The sequence below is a fragment of the Notolepis coatsorum genome (assembly GCF_963971535.1).
Source record: "Notolepis coatsorum genome assembly, chromosome: 8".
Classification (NCBI taxonomy): Eukaryota; Metazoa; Chordata; class Actinopteri; order Aulopiformes; family Paralepididae; genus Notolepis; species Notolepis coatsorum.
This window is the reverse complement of record NC_140172.1, coordinates 48,906,590-48,925,831: the sequence shown is the minus strand read 5'-3', so window position 1 is coordinate 48,925,831 and position 19,242 is coordinate 48,906,590. Positions and strand designations below refer to the sequence as shown.

The 19,242-nt window shown below is 43.8% G+C and overlaps 1 protein-coding gene across 1 annotated transcript in view; it reads left to right on the top strand.

Moving 5' to 3' along the window:
- Positions 1 to 5,490: 5,490 nt before the first annotated feature.
- Positions 5,491 to 19,242, top strand: part of smad9 (SMAD family member 9) — a 30,664-nt gene continuing 16,912 nt past the window's right edge. The window contains exons 1-7 of the mRNA XM_084320764.1: positions 5,491 to 5,616; positions 7,507 to 8,080; positions 8,571 to 8,786; positions 9,416 to 9,673; positions 11,224 to 11,337; positions 12,486 to 12,707; positions 17,474 to 17,730. Coding sequence (XP_084176890.1) covers positions 7,885 to 8,080; positions 8,571 to 8,786; positions 9,416 to 9,673; positions 11,224 to 11,337; positions 12,486 to 12,707; positions 17,474 to 17,730 — 1,263 coding nt within the window. The 5' untranslated portion in view covers positions 5,491 to 5,616; positions 7,507 to 7,884. The remainder of the gene's footprint in view (positions 5,617 to 7,506; positions 8,081 to 8,570; positions 8,787 to 9,415; positions 9,674 to 11,223; positions 11,338 to 12,485; positions 12,708 to 17,473; positions 17,731 to 19,242) is intronic.

The window sequence follows — 19,242 nt, the reverse complement described above, 5'->3', positions numbered from 1 at the left end:
AAAACTATGTACACCATTTCTTAGCTTGTTGATGGAAGACTAAGTTTCTCTCTTTCCGTCTGTCCATTAATTTCAGTGGGGTCCAAAATTGTAACCGAATGTATTATACAAAGGGGACATGTAAAGGACAAACTAGTATTGTGTATGAAGTGCACAGTATAGTTAAGAACAACATGATGGTGGCTTTATTTATTCATTAACTGCGACCAACAGCTCTATAGGTCGGTTGGCTGTTGGGTCCACAAAATATCCCCAACCATCTAGCGGCCATAGTTTTCGCCCTAGTAGGCTGAAATTTTGCATGGAGGTTTAAATTTAAGTGTATTTGGATCCCATTCTTCCTTGGGTAAATAACACGTAAAATACAGTTACAATCAGACTTTATAATCTGACAAACATTCACATGGTATACAATTAAAACAACAATACATACTCCTAATCAAATTCATAATATAATACAACAATACCTACTCATAATCAATTCATAATACAATACAGCATAATATACAATTTAGCTTTTTCATACATTATCTATCTTCATATCAACCAAGTGTGTGTTTTCATGCCAATTGTCTAAAAGAGGGTGTGGATGTGGGAGTGGCCTATTGCAGGAAGGCACATAACTTTGAAAAGGATTCACAGACTTGCACAAGAATTTGTGCAAAGGTTGTTCATGACCCAAACGGCTGTTTAACTGTTCATGCCAATTGGCAAAAAGGGAACTGACCTATAACAAAAAGGCACGTAACTTCTAAACGCATTCACATAATATGACCAAACCTTGTGGAAAGTTTGATCATGGGGCAAGGACACAAATACACACACACATAGCCACGCCCCCTTGTATGTATAAGTATGCGGCTCGCGGTCGTAGCTACGGCAAATTGGCGCTTGTTAATCACTAGTATTGTAGAGCGTAATCTTAGCTAGGCTTTCCCAACCTTGGGGTCAAGGGTCGAACCATATGGTTTTCCTTGATTGTGAGATGGGGTGTCTTGAAAAAGTCCTAATGAAACTAACAAGGACACTGTCATGGATGCGAAGCAAACTTATCTTACACAAAGTGTTGCAAGGTGCCAACCTGCTCATCGGGAGCAGTTATGGGTTAAGTGTCTCGCTCAAGGACACTTCGACATGCTGCTCGGGAGGAGCGGGAATCGAACCGGGAACCTCTGGATTACCAGACGACTGCTCTACCTCCCGAGCCACTGAATGAATGCGTGAGTGAGGTAGTGACATTCCCAGCCTTAGAGGCGCTTGGTATTTTGCTGCCCTAGTGGTTGATAATGTCACCATGCTGCACTCCGCCCCTCCCCAGTCTGTGATGTCAGAGTACCTCTGTTGGAGGTACTATCAAAGTCTGTCTAGGAAAAGAAAGGTACTCTGACATCACCGACTGGGGTGAGTGCAGCAGGGTGAAATGATCAACCGCTAGGGCAGCAACATGACCATGCGTTTAGTATGGCTGAGCGATATGGCCAAAATAATCATATCACAATATTTTTCTATTTGATGCTATGACAGTATATTTGACGTATGCATTTCCCTGTACAAATTACAATGTGATGTGATATATGACTTATTTAAATGTTTTGATATTTTTAAGTCATGGTGCTGTTTCAGTCCTAATCATCAGTCTTCTTTCACTTTCTTTTAATGCTGCTACTCCTTGCCAGACCCAAAGGGCCGGCTTGCTATAGTATAGTGAATGTCCCTAAAGCTTGTTTTATGCTAAAAAATGCAGCGGCGCGTCGGGTGACGCTGGCGAGGTATGATGGCCGTGGCAGCCCACGCAAAAGTCGAATGTGTCATAGCTGAGGCCGGGACGCGTCTATTCGAAAGGCAACCGGTCCATCTGATTGGCCACTGACGTTTCTGGTCATGTGACATGTGCGCCCAATCGCGTGACGCGCCCATTCCCGCCTCGACCAGCAGCAAACTACCTAATGCCTAGTTTATCACTGGTTAAGCTTAGGCGACTCTTTCGAAGTTGGTTAAGGTTAGAGTTTGAAATCAGGGCTGGCGTTCTATTGCCCTGCTCTAAGACAAACTCTAACCTTAACCAACTTCGAAAGAGTGCCTAAGCTTAACCGGCGAAAGAACTTGCCGTCACACGATTGGTGCGACCAGAAACAGCAGTGGCCAATCAGAGCGCAAAGCGCGAACGCGGAAGCATGAACCGGTTGCCTTTCGAATAGACACGGCCGGGACCGGCTTAACTATAGTGTGTAGTTTTTTGTTTATATATATAATTAACTCTTCCTAGAGGCATAACTTTGACTATACAGTTATTTGTGCAACACCAGAGCACCTTATTCACATTCTTCCCCTGTAGAGGGAGAGCTTCTCTGCACTTCCCTGAAATCTGAGTTGCATGTGTGATGTCACTAATTGGTTAAACCTATCATGGTCCAATAATGTGGTAACTTGACACCTTCCGCTTCAGCAGACACAGAAAGCTGAGTAGGTACTGACATGTCATGAAAGAATATAAACTGCCGACTTGGAATTCCTGGTAAATATCAATGGGTCCTTGTTCCCAATCTGGATATTCATAGACCTTGCATCTCAATGAGGGTAAAAGTGTAGAGATGCTGCTAAGCCATTTTCAGTAGTTTTATTGAACAATTTGGTAGGAAAAAAAACACAATTTATACAAATTTTTACTTGATTATGGAAAATTATTTAAGGGTTTAAATCTTTGAACAAGATCTTGTCTTTAATTAAGATCTTTGATTTAGCGTCCAACAGCTTTATGACTACAAAATACTCATGTCCATGCTTCTTGCCTATGGCTATGAGCAGTCATTGACCAGCTCACAATTGCAATGTGATTTCTGTCCCCTTGACAGATGAAACATGTAATTTACCTTATAAACTAAAATGTAGGAATCACAGGGATAGTCCACCCTCAAAATGGGGTTGCCTCCCAAAGAAAATACTTGGAACCTTGAGATCTATGTCCAGTATTTTATGATACTAGATGCCACAGTATCAGGATTTCCCAGAAATATGAATTTGGGATAATATTGAGAATACCATGTGGTTATATCATTCGTGTGCTTTTCAAACCACTGGATCCTTTCTTGATAGTAATAATACATACATTGTCATCTTGTAGGGTACAGAAGTATTGTGGATTGAAATGTATCCGTGATCAGATCACTAAAAAATATATTGTTAGTAGTACTGATTCAAGTTTCAAGACTTCAATTAAAAATAACAAAGTAAGTATGTTGTAAACAACTTAGTTATATAAGTAGCAACGTTGTGTGGTGCGATGTGTTTATTGCGTATAAGTATAAGCCACATGATGCCCCTCTTACAGCTGGATCTATCACATCCAGTCACTCCCACAGTCCCACTATACACCTCGGGGCAGAAACATGTGTATTTATAAGCATAGATCCTCTGGTCTTTCTCTCACAAGTCATCCCCACGCTTGTCTCCAGTGACAGTTCTTGTGGTGCGATTAATATCCATAAAATACTGTTTTCTTATTATGCGAGTGTGTTGGTTTGATGCAGTTGGGTCCCTGCGGATGTGTCTGTGTGGTGGGCCGCCCCCAGGAGCCCCCAGGAGCGCATCCTGTTTGTGTCCGCTTGTCTCAGCCCCGTCCTGCAGGAGACAGCCGCTGCCAGGCAACATGGCTGAGGAATCGTATTACCATTTACCTGATGTCCACTCTGTCGTAGTTCTACTTTGCTTTTCAAGACACCGTTTTATTGATCCTGTCCCCCTCCCCTCACTCGCGTGTGCACGCAGTCACACATGCATTGATTCACTGCGCGATGTAGGTTAGGTAGCCTATACACCTAATTGTTCACTGACAGTTATAAAATCACGTTTGACTTTTGATGCGTTTTGATGGTCCACCTGGTTGTGAAAAGGTTTGAAAGGAACGCTCAAATGGTTGTGTGGACTAGTTCGTTGGAAGTATTGTTACGTGGTTCCACAGCAGTTGCTGTAAACTGTGAAAATGTCAAACTTCTAGACTCACTGTCGCCAGCCTGGCTTGCGTCATTAACTGGACCAGTCACTGCACTCACAATAAAGGATCGTATCCATCCGCAATGAAAAATAACTCTCAGTCTGACTGATAGTGAAACGAATAAAACACCTCAGTAAGTGTGATTCGTGGCGAGTTCTTATTACTTTAAATTTAAACAAGTTGCTACAGTATTATTCTTTCAGGATAAAGTTGAACTTGAAATATTAGAGTACAGGTGCTGCAGTTAGTGCAGATGTGTGTGTGTGTGTGTGTGTGTGTGTGTGTGTGTGTGTGTGTGTGTGTGTGTGTGTGTGTGTGTGTAATGACATGGGGGGAGTAAACATACAATACAAATATTTGAAATTGGAATTATTTTGGACAATTATTGAGTGGAGAAATAATCCTCAAGTAATATATCAGCTATCAACAGTACATCAATAATGACACATACTCTGCATGCAGGTCAAGTGTTCCTTTATTTATCCCCTTTGTGGAATTCCAGGTGTCGGTGGCACAAGGAGAGGGGAATGGGAGGTACAGGCCGGGGAAACTTAAAAAAATATCCAATTATTTTCTGCCAGCTGAATGTAACACTCAATACCGATCATAACTAAAATGTATGAAAAATAAAACGAAGCTCAAACTATAAAACGCATTAGTGCACAATATAACATAAATGAGAGAGAGAATACCAGCCCATGTGTGTTAAGTGTTAAACATGCTGACGACTGAAGAACTGTTAACCTGATGGTGACATAATAACTTATACATCCGTATGGTGCACTTGACGTGCACCAGTGCCACCCACTATTATAATACTGACTTATTAACCACATGCACACTCCTGTGTTGCCAAACATGGACAGTGACTTGGACACATTGAACAACGCCATAACACGATAGGGATAATACCAAACAGTACTGTACATTCCCTTCCTTATAATAACATCACTGCAGCCAATGAAACACATCTCAATTATATATACTGAGAGCCGGTGTGAAGGTTATTATTCAGCTGTTTTATTTTTCTTCCAGCGACCAGCGCCTTCTTGGTAGTTTACCTGTTTTGGCTACTGAAGGGTGGCACGCGCGCATAGGCCTAAATTGTAGTGCCGCCGCCAGCCTGCCGCGCGCTCTCCTATCTATTCCGCCCTGCTGCCGCTCTGCCGCTCTCCTATCTATTCCGCCCTGCTGCCGCTCTGCCGCTCTCCTATCTGTTCCGCCCTGCTGCCGCTCTGCCGCTCTCCTATCTGTTCCGCCCTGCTGCCGCTCTGCCGCTCTCCTATCTGTTCCGCCCTGCTGCCGCTCTGCCGCTCTCCTATCTATTCCGCCCTGCTGCCGCTCTGCCGCTCTCCTATCTGTTCCGCTCTGCTGTCGCGCCTCTCAAATCCTGGGAAAGTTCCAGGAGCGTGCGGAGGGATCTCGCGTGCATGCGCTGCGGCTCCAGCCAGGCTGACGCCGAGGCTGTGGCGCTGTGAGCTCCTCCGCGCAGACAACACGCAGTTCACCTTCTGCCTCCAGCAGCACGGCGGCCTGAACCACGGCGCGCACAGCCGCCACACAACCTCCACACGTCACGCGCACGGCCGTCTGCCTGCACTACTGCACTTGTTCTCACGGCACAGGTGAGGATTTTAAACAATTTACGAGTGTCTTTATTCATGACAATATATGACAGTTCAATGATATATTTTTTTAAAAACTTTTTTGTGGTATTTAATTAAAACGTGTTGGTTATGGTCAAGGAGTGCCTTTAACACTTGCACTGATGGACAACTGCAGTGTTTTATGTCAATTCATAGCCCACTGATATGATTAACTTTTGACTTATGTTAATATATTAATAAGTAATTTTTTGCACAGAATAACCATACATTTGGCTTCACCAACACAAAGTAGACTATAATGTATTATTATAATGTTCTGTCATGTGGTTGTTGGCCTCATCAAGTTTCAGTTGCGCTATTTATTTGGCAGATTGTATAGTTCCGACTGTCAAAAACCCTTGTGTTTACCTTTGTGTGTGCGTGTGTGTGCGTGTGTGTGTGTGTGTGTGTGTGTGTGTGTGTGTGTGTGTGTGTGTGTGTGCGTGCGATGTGTGTGTGTACTGTACTGTATCGTCAAGGTGTCGTGGTGGTAGAACAGACATCGAAATGTTGGGAATTAAAGAAATCCATCTGGGTCATTCATTCAACCCGTTACTCTCAGGCCTGTAGTAGTAAAAGGAAACGGTCGTGTTTACTTGTGGGGGGTGTTCTGGTGATAAAGCATTAGGTAATTAGCCTATCTGAGCCCGTAGACTGAGTGACGCCAGGTTCGCAAAGGAATAGCGGCGGACTGTGATGCCGCATTGGAATGAGCTTGTGCGCTTTTAGCTGTCATTGTGAACTCAGCTGTCTGCGGGGAACCAGCGCTGCTGCGTACACTTGTACTGTTATTTTGGATTTATGAGCATAGATATAATATACTTGTTGTGCCAACATTTCTGTGGGTGTTTTATCAGCGGAATTTCAGCCATAGCTCTTCTGCTCTTGTGTCCACTGAGGGCTCCGAGGAGCGCTCTAATAGGAAAGGGTGTGTGAAGTATTTATGGCCATGGGACTAACCTACCTATAATGAAGGTTTGAGTAGCTTGTCCTACATTTTCCATATTATCAAATTAACTCGTGGCCCCTTCACATTTTTGTATGTTTCTATAAATTAAATCAAATTTGTATCACACACACATACAAACACACACAAAGCGCGTCTCTCTATCTCTATCCCCCTCTCTCTCTCTCTCTCTCTCTCTCTCTCTCTCTCTCTCTCTCTCTCTATCTGCCTCTCTCTCTCTCTCCCCCCTCTCTCTCTCCCCTGTCCTGTGATGTGCTCTGGCCAGACTGCATGGCTCCTGGGTGTTAGTGGCATGATCATAGAAACAGAAGTCATAGAAAAGACATGATGTATCACTGTTAATGATGAGGCTGAACTCCTTGCTTTCATCACTAGGACACATTTGCCTTTAAGCATTGTAACCATTTGATTGATTTATATCCTCCACAGAGAGTAATTTAGAAGTTCAATAGCCTGTTTGGTTAATCGTTTTTGAGTACCAGCACACTGCTATAACTGTAAATAATAACTTATATAATAATAACAGCTTATAACTTATTTTCAGGCAAAGATATTGCTTGGCCCTTGGCATAAAAAATTTACCATATATATAATAATAATAATAACATTTAGTCTCTGTTCATAGTTATAATATAGTGGGAAGGAACACACCACATTCTATATTCTTAGAATGAGCATCTTGCTTTCTTTGGTTTGGTGCTGCTTCCTCTTTTATGTGATGGGTGTTGTCATCATCAGGGTGTTGTCATCATCACTTTAAGACATGGCTCAGTGGCCCACCAGGCTTACTTCTCCCTAACAAGCAAATCCCAAGTCCTATTTTCTGTTTAACCTCCTCCCCAAGCCAGCCCTCCGTCTCAACCGAATTAGCCGTTAATACCGTCTCTCACTTATCTTGCCAGATGATTTGAAACTTGACCTGGACTTCTGCCTGTGCAAGAAACAACATTCCCTGTCGGAGGCTGCGATCCCAGCGCTGCCAGATCCCCTCCTTCCGCGCCGACAGACAGAGAAGGATTTTGGATTTTTGCTCTGTGCTTCTGGCAGTGTTCCAAACTCTTCCCCACCTACACTGCTCGTTCACCAGGCCTCGGAGGCAACAGCGGAATTATAAAAACCCAGCCTCTGTTGACACAGACTCGTCACGCCACTCTGTCCTTACCTCCTGTTTGCACCCCCCCCCCTCTCTCTCCGACTTCTCACTCTCACTCCTTCTACACTCTGCCCCCACGTGGAACCCCTCCGCCTCCACCCCTTCCGCCCACATCTCCTCGTCCGTAATGACCACCACCACCGCCATCACCTCCCTGTTCTCCTTCACCAGCCCGGCCGTGAAGCGCCTGCTGGGCTGGAAGCAGGGGGACGAGGAGGAGAAGTGGGCGGAGAAGGCGGTGGATTCTCTGGTAAAGAAACTGAAGAAGAAGAAGGGGGCGATGGAGGAGCTGGAGAAGGCCCTCAGCTGCCCCGGCCAGCCCAGTGAGTATGGGAGACATCGAGAGTGATACCATAATACAGTACGTCATTCAGAAGGGATTAGGGGGATCCAACTAGTACAGCTATTTCAGTCAGTTATATTCAGTGCATGTGTAATGAGGTTGAAAGTAAAACCATATAGTAATAGCCCGTCGCTTCGCTACCTGAATTGGATCCATCTCAGGTGGCAGATCGGTTAAGACGGTGGCAATAAACCTTCGTGGTCATGTGGCGCTGATGAGCGGAGGAGGGTTCATGGTTCGAGACCGGTCAGGGATGCGAAGTGCCTCCCGGTAGCCAATGACCACCGGTTATACTATTATTATATTAGATAGTGCATCTAAATTGCCTTTACCACAATCACAGAAATAACTATAAAGGAGAGGTCTAGGTTACAAAAGAGCACAGTCAGCTTAATCACAATAACACAGTGTCTCAGTGACGAGTTCCAGAGATCCACGTCGTCCTAATTATGCGTTTGTCACCTTCTCAGGTAAATGTGTGACCATCCCTCGCTCTCTGGATGGGAGGCTGCAGGTGTCTCACAGGAAAGGCCTGCCGCATGTCATCTACTGCCGGGTGTGGCGCTGGCCGGACCTCCAGTCCCACCACGAGCTCAAAGCCCTGGAGTACTGCGAGTTTGCCTTCGGCTCCAAGCAAAAGGACATCTGTATCAACCCATACCATTACAGGCGCGTGGAGACTCCAGGTATGGATGGAGAAGAACGATGAGTTGTAAAGAGAAAGAATGGTCTGGTCTCTGTGCACAGAATGTAATGTATGTTTCAGTTCGGACAAATGTAGTTTGCATGGTGCACATGGGTATTAAAACATTTAGACGTAAAACGCCTGCTAATAATGCATTATATAGCCTGAAACACAAATGTGTTTCCCTGTTTCAATGGGTTAAAACATCTAATGCCTTAGTTGACTGATCATAATGGTGTTTTACTGTAGGCCAACAATCCTATTATCACCGCAAGTAATAATAATTTAGGACCTGCTCCGAGGTCATCATTTGGCACACATGCGAACCATGCATACAATGCGTATCTGCGAAGTAACGTAGAATAAACACAGTTTCCCATTCAGTTTAGCGTTTTATTCTCTATTGATGAGGGTTAGTAGTTGGAGAACATGGGCATCTGACTTATAAACATGATCTATTCTCTGTGTATCTCTCTATCACTTTTTCCTCAACCTGCCTCCCATTTATTTCTCTCCATCTCTGTCCCCCTCTCTTTATCTTTATCCACCCTCATCTCTCTCTCGCTCTCGCTCTCTCTCTCTCTCTCTCTCTCTCTCTCTCCCCCTCCCTCCCTCCCCCCCCTATCTCAGTGTTGCCCCCAGTGTTGGTCCCACGCCACAGCGAGTTCAACCCTCAGCACAGTCTACTGGCCAAGTTCCGGAACACCTCTGTGCACGACGACCCCATGATGCCCCAGAACGCCATCTACCCAGACTCCTTCCCTCCGCTGCCTTGCCCATCCTTCTCGTCCTCCCCGTCCGCCTCTCTCACCCAGTCCCCTGCCTCACAGAGTTACCCCAGCTCCCCCAACAGTGCCGCAGAGCCCGGCAGCCCGTACCACATCACAGGTAGGAGCAGAAGCAAACCAGTCGATATGTGAAGCGCTATGTAAGGATGCCCCGATACCGAGAGTGGTATCGGATATCAGGCCGATATCGATATCAGAGGATTTCCTCAATACTGAAATCTATCACCAAGAGCCTTGTGCAAATCAAAGCAAGCATATATTCTGCATTTTTAACATGGAAACATGTTTGATTTCTCTAAAAGGGGAAAAAGCTGATTTTATCTCAACCATTTTTGTCCAGTGACCCCAAACTAAGGGTCCAAGTCTATACTATTCAGTAAATGTCACGGGGAGTCTCTACTTGGTGTTGGTCAATACTATTTGAAGACTTAAAATCTGTATCTGCAGTGTAAAGGTGTTTTATCATGTATCCCTAGTGCTTTGTAAATTAGACAAGTGCATTACAATTTCACCAGTACTAAAGCAACCTTTCCTTTTGTCATTATGTGAGTAAATTAGTTGGAATATGGCCACCAGTGATCAGGAACACCAGGGACATTGAATCCTTGTGTTGTGTTAATTACAGCTCAATGAAATTATACATGAAAACATAGCAATACCTTGTCTTATAGGGACTGCAACCTTATAATTTCATTAAGCTGTAATTAACACAACACAAGGATTCAATGTCCCATACATCAATCAGCATTGTTTTTTTCCCCAGCTTGTTCATGTTCACATCCGAGTTGTACAATAATATAGAAATAACATAATGTGAAATGTATTTTATGGTGGATTTCCTCTTTAAGTTCAGCCACAGCAAACGTTTATGTTGCCAGAACAGAGGAAGCGCGGCGACAGTGGTTTCTCAGGCCATACAAAAATAAATGGACTTCTGATGGACAAGGTTGCTTGCGGTGTGAGTGTAACAAGGCTATGTAGCAAATAGCGCCGTTGGTGTAAACTCACTCTTAAATGGAAATACCCCCGCTGTGTGATTTGGATCCTTTACAGGCGACAGACTGTATAAGACTAGTGTACATGGTCACATGGTACCGGTGAAGCTATGAGGACCAGCCTGGTCTGCCAGTAGCTATGATCACCAGGGACAATAGACCTATCTCAAACCCTGCCCTCTTTTCTTGAAAAGAGGGCAGGGTTTGAGATAGGTCCATTGGATTTGATTCTATTCCGACTATTTGGGCTACAATTCGATTATCAAATGATTCTCGGGGGCATCACAATTTTCAGTTTTTGCAATACATTGTGATTTTAATTATTATCACACCAAGTTCACTACGTAATTATTATTATTAAGTACCTAATATGCGTTGTTGTTACACTTCATGCTTAAAAATCAATAGAGTCAATAGAATTGACTTCAGTTACTGTAAGAGGGTTTAAATGAACACACGATGCCAGGAAGAAGGACACGCTCAAAACCTGGAATTAGAAAATCAATTATTGAATCTTGTGCTTCGACGCAGCATCGGCAAAAGCCATCATCACGATTATTACATGGATTGATTATTTGTCCAACCTTTGTTATATGAGCACTCAGTAACTCTTTACCTTCATCCTCTTCCTCTGTGCCGTCATCCGGCCCTCCAGCAGGGACACCCCCGCCCCCATACAGTATGATGGAGACGACCAATCAAGACGACGCAAAGCCAGGCAACTCCTCAGAAACCCACCCCACACTCACACTGTCCACCCCGCACAGAGGTAACCACCCCACCCTCACACTGTCCACCCCGCACAGAGGTAACCACCCCACCCTCACACTGTCCACCCCGCACAGAGGTAACCACCCCACACTCACACTGTCCACCCCGCACAGAGGTAACCACCCCACCCTCACACTGTCCACCCCGCACAGAGGTAACCACCCCACCCTCACACTGTCCACCCCGCACAGAGGTAACCACCCCACACTCACACTGTCCACCCCGCACAGAGGTAACCACCCCACCCCACACTCACACTGTCCACCCCGCACAGAGATAACACCCCCACCCCACACTCACACTGTCCACCCCGCACAGAGATAACACCCCCACCCCACACTCACACTGTCCACCCCGCACAGAGGTAACCACCCCACCCTCACACTGTCCACCCCGCACAGAGGTAACCACCCCACCCTCACACTGTCCACCCCGCACAGAGGTGACCACCCCACCCTCACACTGTCCACCCCGCACAGAGGTAACCACCCCACCCTCACACTGTCCACCCCGCACAGAGATAACACCCCACCCCACACTCACACTGTCCACCCCGCACAGAGGTAACACCCCACCCCACACTCACACTGTCCACCCCGCACAGAGATAACACCCCACCCCACACTCACACTGTCCACCCCGCACAGAGGTGACCACCCCACCCCACCCCACACTGTCCACCCCGCACAGAGGTAACCACCGCAGACATGCACTGGGAAGGGGAAGCAGACGTGAATCCACACAATTTATGGACGTTTATTTTACCTATAACAATTTAGCGTAGGCCATCCTATACAATGTATATGACATGGGATATACATCATACAGTATATCTATATGCTTTTCTTTAATACCCAGAAGTGTATTTGAAGAGTGTATGGGTATGTTTTCTGTTTCAGAACTGAGAACACTGTGTAGAATAACGCAAACTTTAGATTTTTGATTAATTAACTTTAGATATATATTTTTTTTATCTTATCTGTCTTATCTGACATTATTACACAGGAATGTGTTTTCTTCAAATATCCACTGAGATACATATTCACGCTTGTGGCCTAGATCTTCAACACCCAAGGCCATCCAGTGATTATTTTGTGAGCATCGCAGGCTCTTGTTAACTCCTCCCTGCCTCGTCTCCCTCATCAGAGTTACGGCCGGTATGTTACGAGGAGCCGGAATACTGGTGTTCCATAGCGTACTACGAGCTCAACAGCCGCGTTGGCGAGACATTCCACGCCTCGTCCCGCAGCGTCCTGGTGGACGGCTTCACAGACCCGTCAAACAACAAGAACCGCTTCTGTCTCGGCCTTCTTTCCAATGTCAACCGCAACTCCACCATCGAACACACGCGCAGGCACATAGGCAAAGGTAGGACGGACAAGCAGTCCATTATGTGATTACTTGGAAGTGTTTGATATCAATTTGATATCAATTGATCATAGTTTAAACCCAAAATCGTATTATGTTGCCGAGGTGAAATAGGTCTGTATTTGAGGTTACAACACTCAGCTTGTTTTCTATCCACAAGTATAAGATATTATAAGATATGATATTCCTTTATTGATCCCCTTGGGGAAATTCGGGCATCATAGCAGCATGGGGGCGGGGGGAGGGAAGGTACAGGTATGGACAGGGTAATAGAAGAAAGACATAAATATAGACAATAATGTGTATTGTCTAAAAGTGTAAACAATATAATTAACTCTGAATATAAAAATATGAGAAAACAAACAAGGGTGCAGATGAGGGTCTGTATGCCCTATCGGTTATAACAAAAACGAAACAAACAAAACAAAACAAACAATAAATATAGGCAATAAAAAAAATCATTTTAATCTGAATATGATATACTATGAGTAAAATTAAACAGTATATACAAGGTACAGGTGAGGGTCTGTACCCTAACTGGCATGATGTACCTCATACGTTATATATGGTGGACACAAGGATGTATCCATATACCCCCACTTGATACAGTTATGTGCATAAAATCCTAGATTAGGACTTCAAATGTTGTTTAAAGTGTCAAATGACTGATGGTCCTGAGAGAGTCCCTACAACGAAATACCTTGCTGGTATATTAGTTGGCATCTATTCATGGTAGCTCTGTGTATGTGTTTATTTGTTTGTGTGTCTGTGTGCTAGTGCGTCCGTGTGTGTATGTGTGTCTGTGTGCGAGAGCAAACACATCTTATATAGCGGCACGGTGGTGTAGTGGTTAACACTGTCGCCTCACAGCAAGAAGGTCCAGGGTTCGATTCCCGCTTGGGGACCAGGTTTCCATGATGCCAGTTACCCAAGTGGGGTATCTCCCAGGCCTTTCTGTGTGGAGTTTGCATGTTCTCCCCGTGCTCGCAAGGGTTTCCCCCCCCCGATAAGATAAACCCAATGGAAAAACATGCACAACAATAGATCGCTAACGCTGTGGCGTCCTTGACGAAGACGGACAGGAGCACTTGGATTGGTCCCCTGGCGCGGCTCACGTTGACGCCTGTCTGCTCCCGGCTGCCCTTGGGGGGGAAGGACGACGGGATGGGTTAATCGCAGATACGAATTGCATGCATGCATCGCATGTGTGCCGATTGATGACCTCTGAGCAGGTCCTAAATTATTATTATCTTTGCAACTTTTGTAGTTAAATAGGCTTATATGGCTGGAAGCTATAGGATATATGTCTTTATTTCTTGGTATAAATGGCGGAGACATTGGATAGAGATCAGACATCATCATGGTTACTGTGAGTTGTCCACTGGTGAGATGTGGTGGTTTGGTGAACGGGTGATAGACGGGCAGAGGGCACTGGGTGAGAAGACAAGTTTGCTCATAATGCACACACACACACACACACACACACACACACACACACACACACACACACACACACACAAGATGATATGTTGTGATGGCTTTTAGGGTACTGTAAAGCCAGGTTGTACTTAGTTGGTATTAAGTTTAACAGCAAATCGTAAAACATCCTTGCCCACAGTTGGATTATGATACATAAAATGTGACACTGAATGATGAGCAGTCTTCCCCGAAGCCTTAGTCCAGACCAGCGTTGTTTAGCTCCGGTCTGTCCTGCTCCATGGAGGATTCCCCTTGATGTTGTGTGTACTAGTGTGTTGTACTACAGGGGCGGGAGGAAAAATCCATACAGCAATATCTTGCATGACAATATTATATCGACAAAAACTAATAATACAAAAAATATTGTAATGAGGTGAACAGACTGAAAACGTTATCTAGGTAGATAAAACAGATGTATATATATATTTTTATTGAAGATGTTGACGTTTTCCGCTGGGGACATAATTTGCAGTTGAAAAAACAGATATTACAATATCGTTAGCCTCATATGATAATTGCCTAAGTAATTTTTTGGCCAAATTGAGATTTCTGCCTAACTGTACTCTCCTCACACTGCTGCATCGCCCTGGCTTAGTGCCTATGTCCTCAGCCAATCAGAACACTTGTTACGTTAAAAAATCCCCATCTGCCTAACTCACTCGTGTGACTTGTGCCTTTTAACGTTACATACACAGACGGCGATCGCATGACTTAGGCAAGTGAAACAACTGCCTAGTGTATGACATGTATGTATGTATGTACGAGGAAAAAATGCACAAGTCACGACATATTTAATTTAAAAGTCACCTTATTTTGTTACGCAATGGTTGTTGTGTTTGTGTATTTTTGCAAACTTGTTGATACACCTTGTGGAACTTATTTTCAAAATAAAAAACTTACACATTTGCTGGAAAATTAGTTTTTTCTTCTTTTCCAAAACTCTTGAAAAATTACTTAGGCAATTATCGTATGAGGCTAACGATATGGTGATCCTAGTATCAGGATAATATGGTATCATGGGGCCTACTACCCCTATATCGACCATTACGTGGCTTCCAGTCACACCAGGGTTTGAGACCACCACCGTGTCAGATAATAGTGTTTCAGAACACTGGTTGAACGTCTTCCATCTCAGTTGCATTCCAGTTTGGTTGTACAGGTCATTTAAGTCCCAGGCAGTCCAACCAGCACCCAACGCCTGCATAGTGTTTATATAGCTTTTCCGTGGTTTTCGTCCTAAAGCCCAGGAAATTATCCTGATCGCTTGTGGCCACAGTGACCTACCTTCTCCTTACGTCACGATATGGAAGCCTTGGGGGCTCCCAGACTGCAGCGTCCTCCCTGTTGAGTAGGGATGGGGGATCATTCATTTATATTTTATATTGAATCAATTGATACCATTTTCGAGACTGCTCATCGATCCGAATCAGTGTACCACTATCAATACTTTTGGTGTAAAGACAACAATAAATTCTTAACAGACCTGGTATTTATTTGATTGCTTAACACATAACGTTACTTAGATTTTCCTTTTAGGTGCATCCCTGTCAGCACACCATTAAACTTTTGCTTGAGATAATTCTCATGTTTCACAACAGGAGTGGAGTCTAATTGGTTAGCCATTCTTGTAAAGGAGGAGGGCTTGTCAGTTTGGGACTTGTGGTATATCATAATCAAATCAAATCAAATGTATTTGTAAGGCCCGACAACACACGTTAATGTCCCCATGGGCCGGACACGTCTTCTTTAAACAAGTCAAGAAGAAACATCACAATAAATCAAGAACAAAACAAAAAACACCATGAAATCCAAAATAAAATGTAAAATAAATAAATGCAACACTCCCAGACATAGCCCACGTGAAGGTAAGGAAAAACTCACTAAAAACCTAGCAATAGGAAAAAACCTTAGAAGGGTCGTTCAAGGGGGGATCTCCCTTCTTGGATGTTGGTGATAGTAGTGTTACTATGGATGATCAATGGGTGGAGAATAAAACAGGCAAAACAGTTGGTATCTATGTACATATATGTGTAATAAAACACAAATATGTACATGCAATAGCAACTGGGGTACATAAGAACATTTTGAAAGATTGAAAATAGAATAGAGCTAATAACGGATCCATTTGCGGTATGGGGACGACATAGAGAGGATCGTATCCTCTTGGCCATCACCACGGGACGTCCACCACTTTGGTCATCACCACGAGACATCCACTCACAGGGAGACGGGGACAGGCGTTAGACCAGGGGTCAGCAACCTTTACTATCAAAAGAGCCACTTTTCCCCCGTCCCACAAAATAAAATGCTCAGGGAGCCGCACAACCTATTTACCCTTAAAATGAAGATAACAGTGTATAACATTTTATATATCCCCAAGCATACCCCACATAAAACGCCTGACAATTGCATACCCAAAGTAATTTGCGATTTATTATACTTTATACTTATAGCACACAGTTTGTTGCATTAATGGGATTATAAAGCAACAAAAAGAAAAAATTTGACTTTTTAATTGCTGTTTTTACCTGTTATAACAAAGGAAAACCTCAAACTCTTATGAAGTGGAGAAGAAATACTGGCTGTGTAGACCTATTTTTTTTATAAAAAACAGAAGAGGAGACAAAACACTGGTGTCTGTAGACCGACTTTGAAATAAAACCCTGAACTATTCAGGTATATTTGAGTCCTTCCCTTATTTGTGGAACATTTATAAAATAAAAGTAGTCCACTTTGAAAAAAGACTACAATGTGTACTGTAGACCTACTTTGAAATAAAACACAGAAAAGGAGAAAAAACACTTGCATCTGTAAACCTACTTTGAAATAAAACCCTGAACTATGCAGCTCTATTAGAGTCCTTCCCTTATTTGTGGAAAATCTATCAAATAAAAAGTAAATTTTTCGTTGTTCGCAAATTTCGCACCACATATCAGGCATACAGGTAAGCCTTTTGTTGACTAAATATCTTAGTTGATGAATTTTTTTTTCATTTCAGTGTCACAGTATGACATCGATATAAAAAAAGAAATAAAAAATTGGGCCAGGGAGCCGCAGCTGATTGGCTAAAGAGCCGCATGCGGGCTAGGTTGCCGACCACTGCGTTAGACAGTTTGCGTGTTTGTGATGGGCGGACATGGTAAAATACTAAATCTAAGCTACTCTGCAGAAAATACGATTGTTCTGTAAAACTATAATTTCAACTGGGTTCCTTTCCACATCATTAATAAAATACTAACCCTTTACCACTGACGACTCATGCTTAGGCTCTCTCCTCTCCTTCCAAGGTTTGCACCTGTACTATGTTGGCGGGGAGGTTTATGCAGAGTGTTTGAGCGACAGCAGCATCTTCGTCCAGAGCCGCAACTGTAACTTCCAGCACGGTTTCCATGCCACAACGGTGTGTAAGATCCCCAGTGGCTGCAGCCTCAAGATCTTCAACAACCAGCTGTTTGCCCAACTCCTCACCCAGTCCGTCAACCACGGCTTCGAGGTCGTCTACGAGCTCACCAAGATGTGTACCATCCGCATGAGCTTCGTCAAGGTAACCAACACAACTATCTTACTAAAGCCAAGCCGTCGTCATTTATTTTACCGTACAGATGTTGGCTGTATGCACATAGATTTGAATCCTTATTTATTCATTTATCTTTAAGCCTTTTCTAATTTTACAATTCATCACAACTCAACCAATCTGTTTTTAGCTCACTTTTACACACAAGGAATTCTAAGTAGACTTACAGCATCAATATTTTACAGTTTAGTTGGCACATAGTCTATCCTTGCACCAAGAAGTCTCTCAAATGAAAAATAATAAATAAATAAATACATTTGCAATTCCATTATTTGGTTTTCAGTGGTGGGGCAACGTCTTTGTTAACATTTTGATTACAGATTGTAGCTTTAACATTCTAAATGGGAGGGTTGGGGTTATGGAAAATGCAGTAATTATGATGCCATCAACGCCACCTACTTATAGAATGCCTTGCAGGTAACTGATAGCATTTCCTCTGTGGCGTTTCATGGTAATTCAATAGGCTGCTATTCTGTTCTTCGGCTCTTGCCTGGAGGGATGTGAGCATTGCCAGAGAGATACACAGATACAGTCATCTCCTGTTACACAGGCTCACAGGCTTAGATTCACACATGAAAACCTGCGGAAGTTTATGCACAGAGTGCCATAACTGGTAGAGTAGTGCGACAAATTGAGCTGGCAACATGCATGGCTGGCATTTCGGATGTATCGCCATGGAGTTATTATAAGGAAGACTAGAGGGCAGGACACTCGAGGGGTTGAAGATGTCCCAACTGCAACGTAAATACCAGCCGTCTTGTGCAGCATTATTGAGCTTCTGCCCATCATGTGCAATGGATACATCTAAGCTGGCTTCCGAGTCTCACTGCCGGAAGCTAGTGCGGGAACATGTACGCTGGTTTGTTGTCATTCTGACATAGAGACCTGGAAGTTGGCTTTTTACACAATTCTGCTTTCTGAGACAGTAGAGTGTGGCAGGAGACATTAGGGGAGAGGGGGACATGCAACGACCTACAGCAATGCTAGACTATAAACCTCATTTGGGTGTAACTGTAAGAGCATTTATATCCCAATGACATCACCAATCGGAGGGTTCTCTCACTCCCGATTTCTAGCTTTAGGTGGTGAGTGGTGAGTGTTCACAAATACTGACCGAACTGTCTCCGGGGCACAGGAAGAACATATGTGAATCCTTAAAATGGGTGGCATTCGCCTTTAAGTCACATTAGCAATAATGTTTTGTTTAAGTTTGTATCACAGTCATCCCAATATCTGTCTCATCAATGGGTCTCATTCACCAACGGACTTAAGACAAAAGTTAAGAACAAATTTCTTTGTAGCTTCACTTTTTGGGATTCACGAACGGTCCCTTCTCTGCGATTCACTCGTAGCTAAGAGCAGGATTTAAGAGCGCTGAAGAGCAGTCGTAAGTCCGATAGACTGGTGTGCGCCGTGTTCTTAAGGGCTTTATTTGGGAGGAATCATGGTGATTGTGTTCACTTCGATTATACAGACATCCTT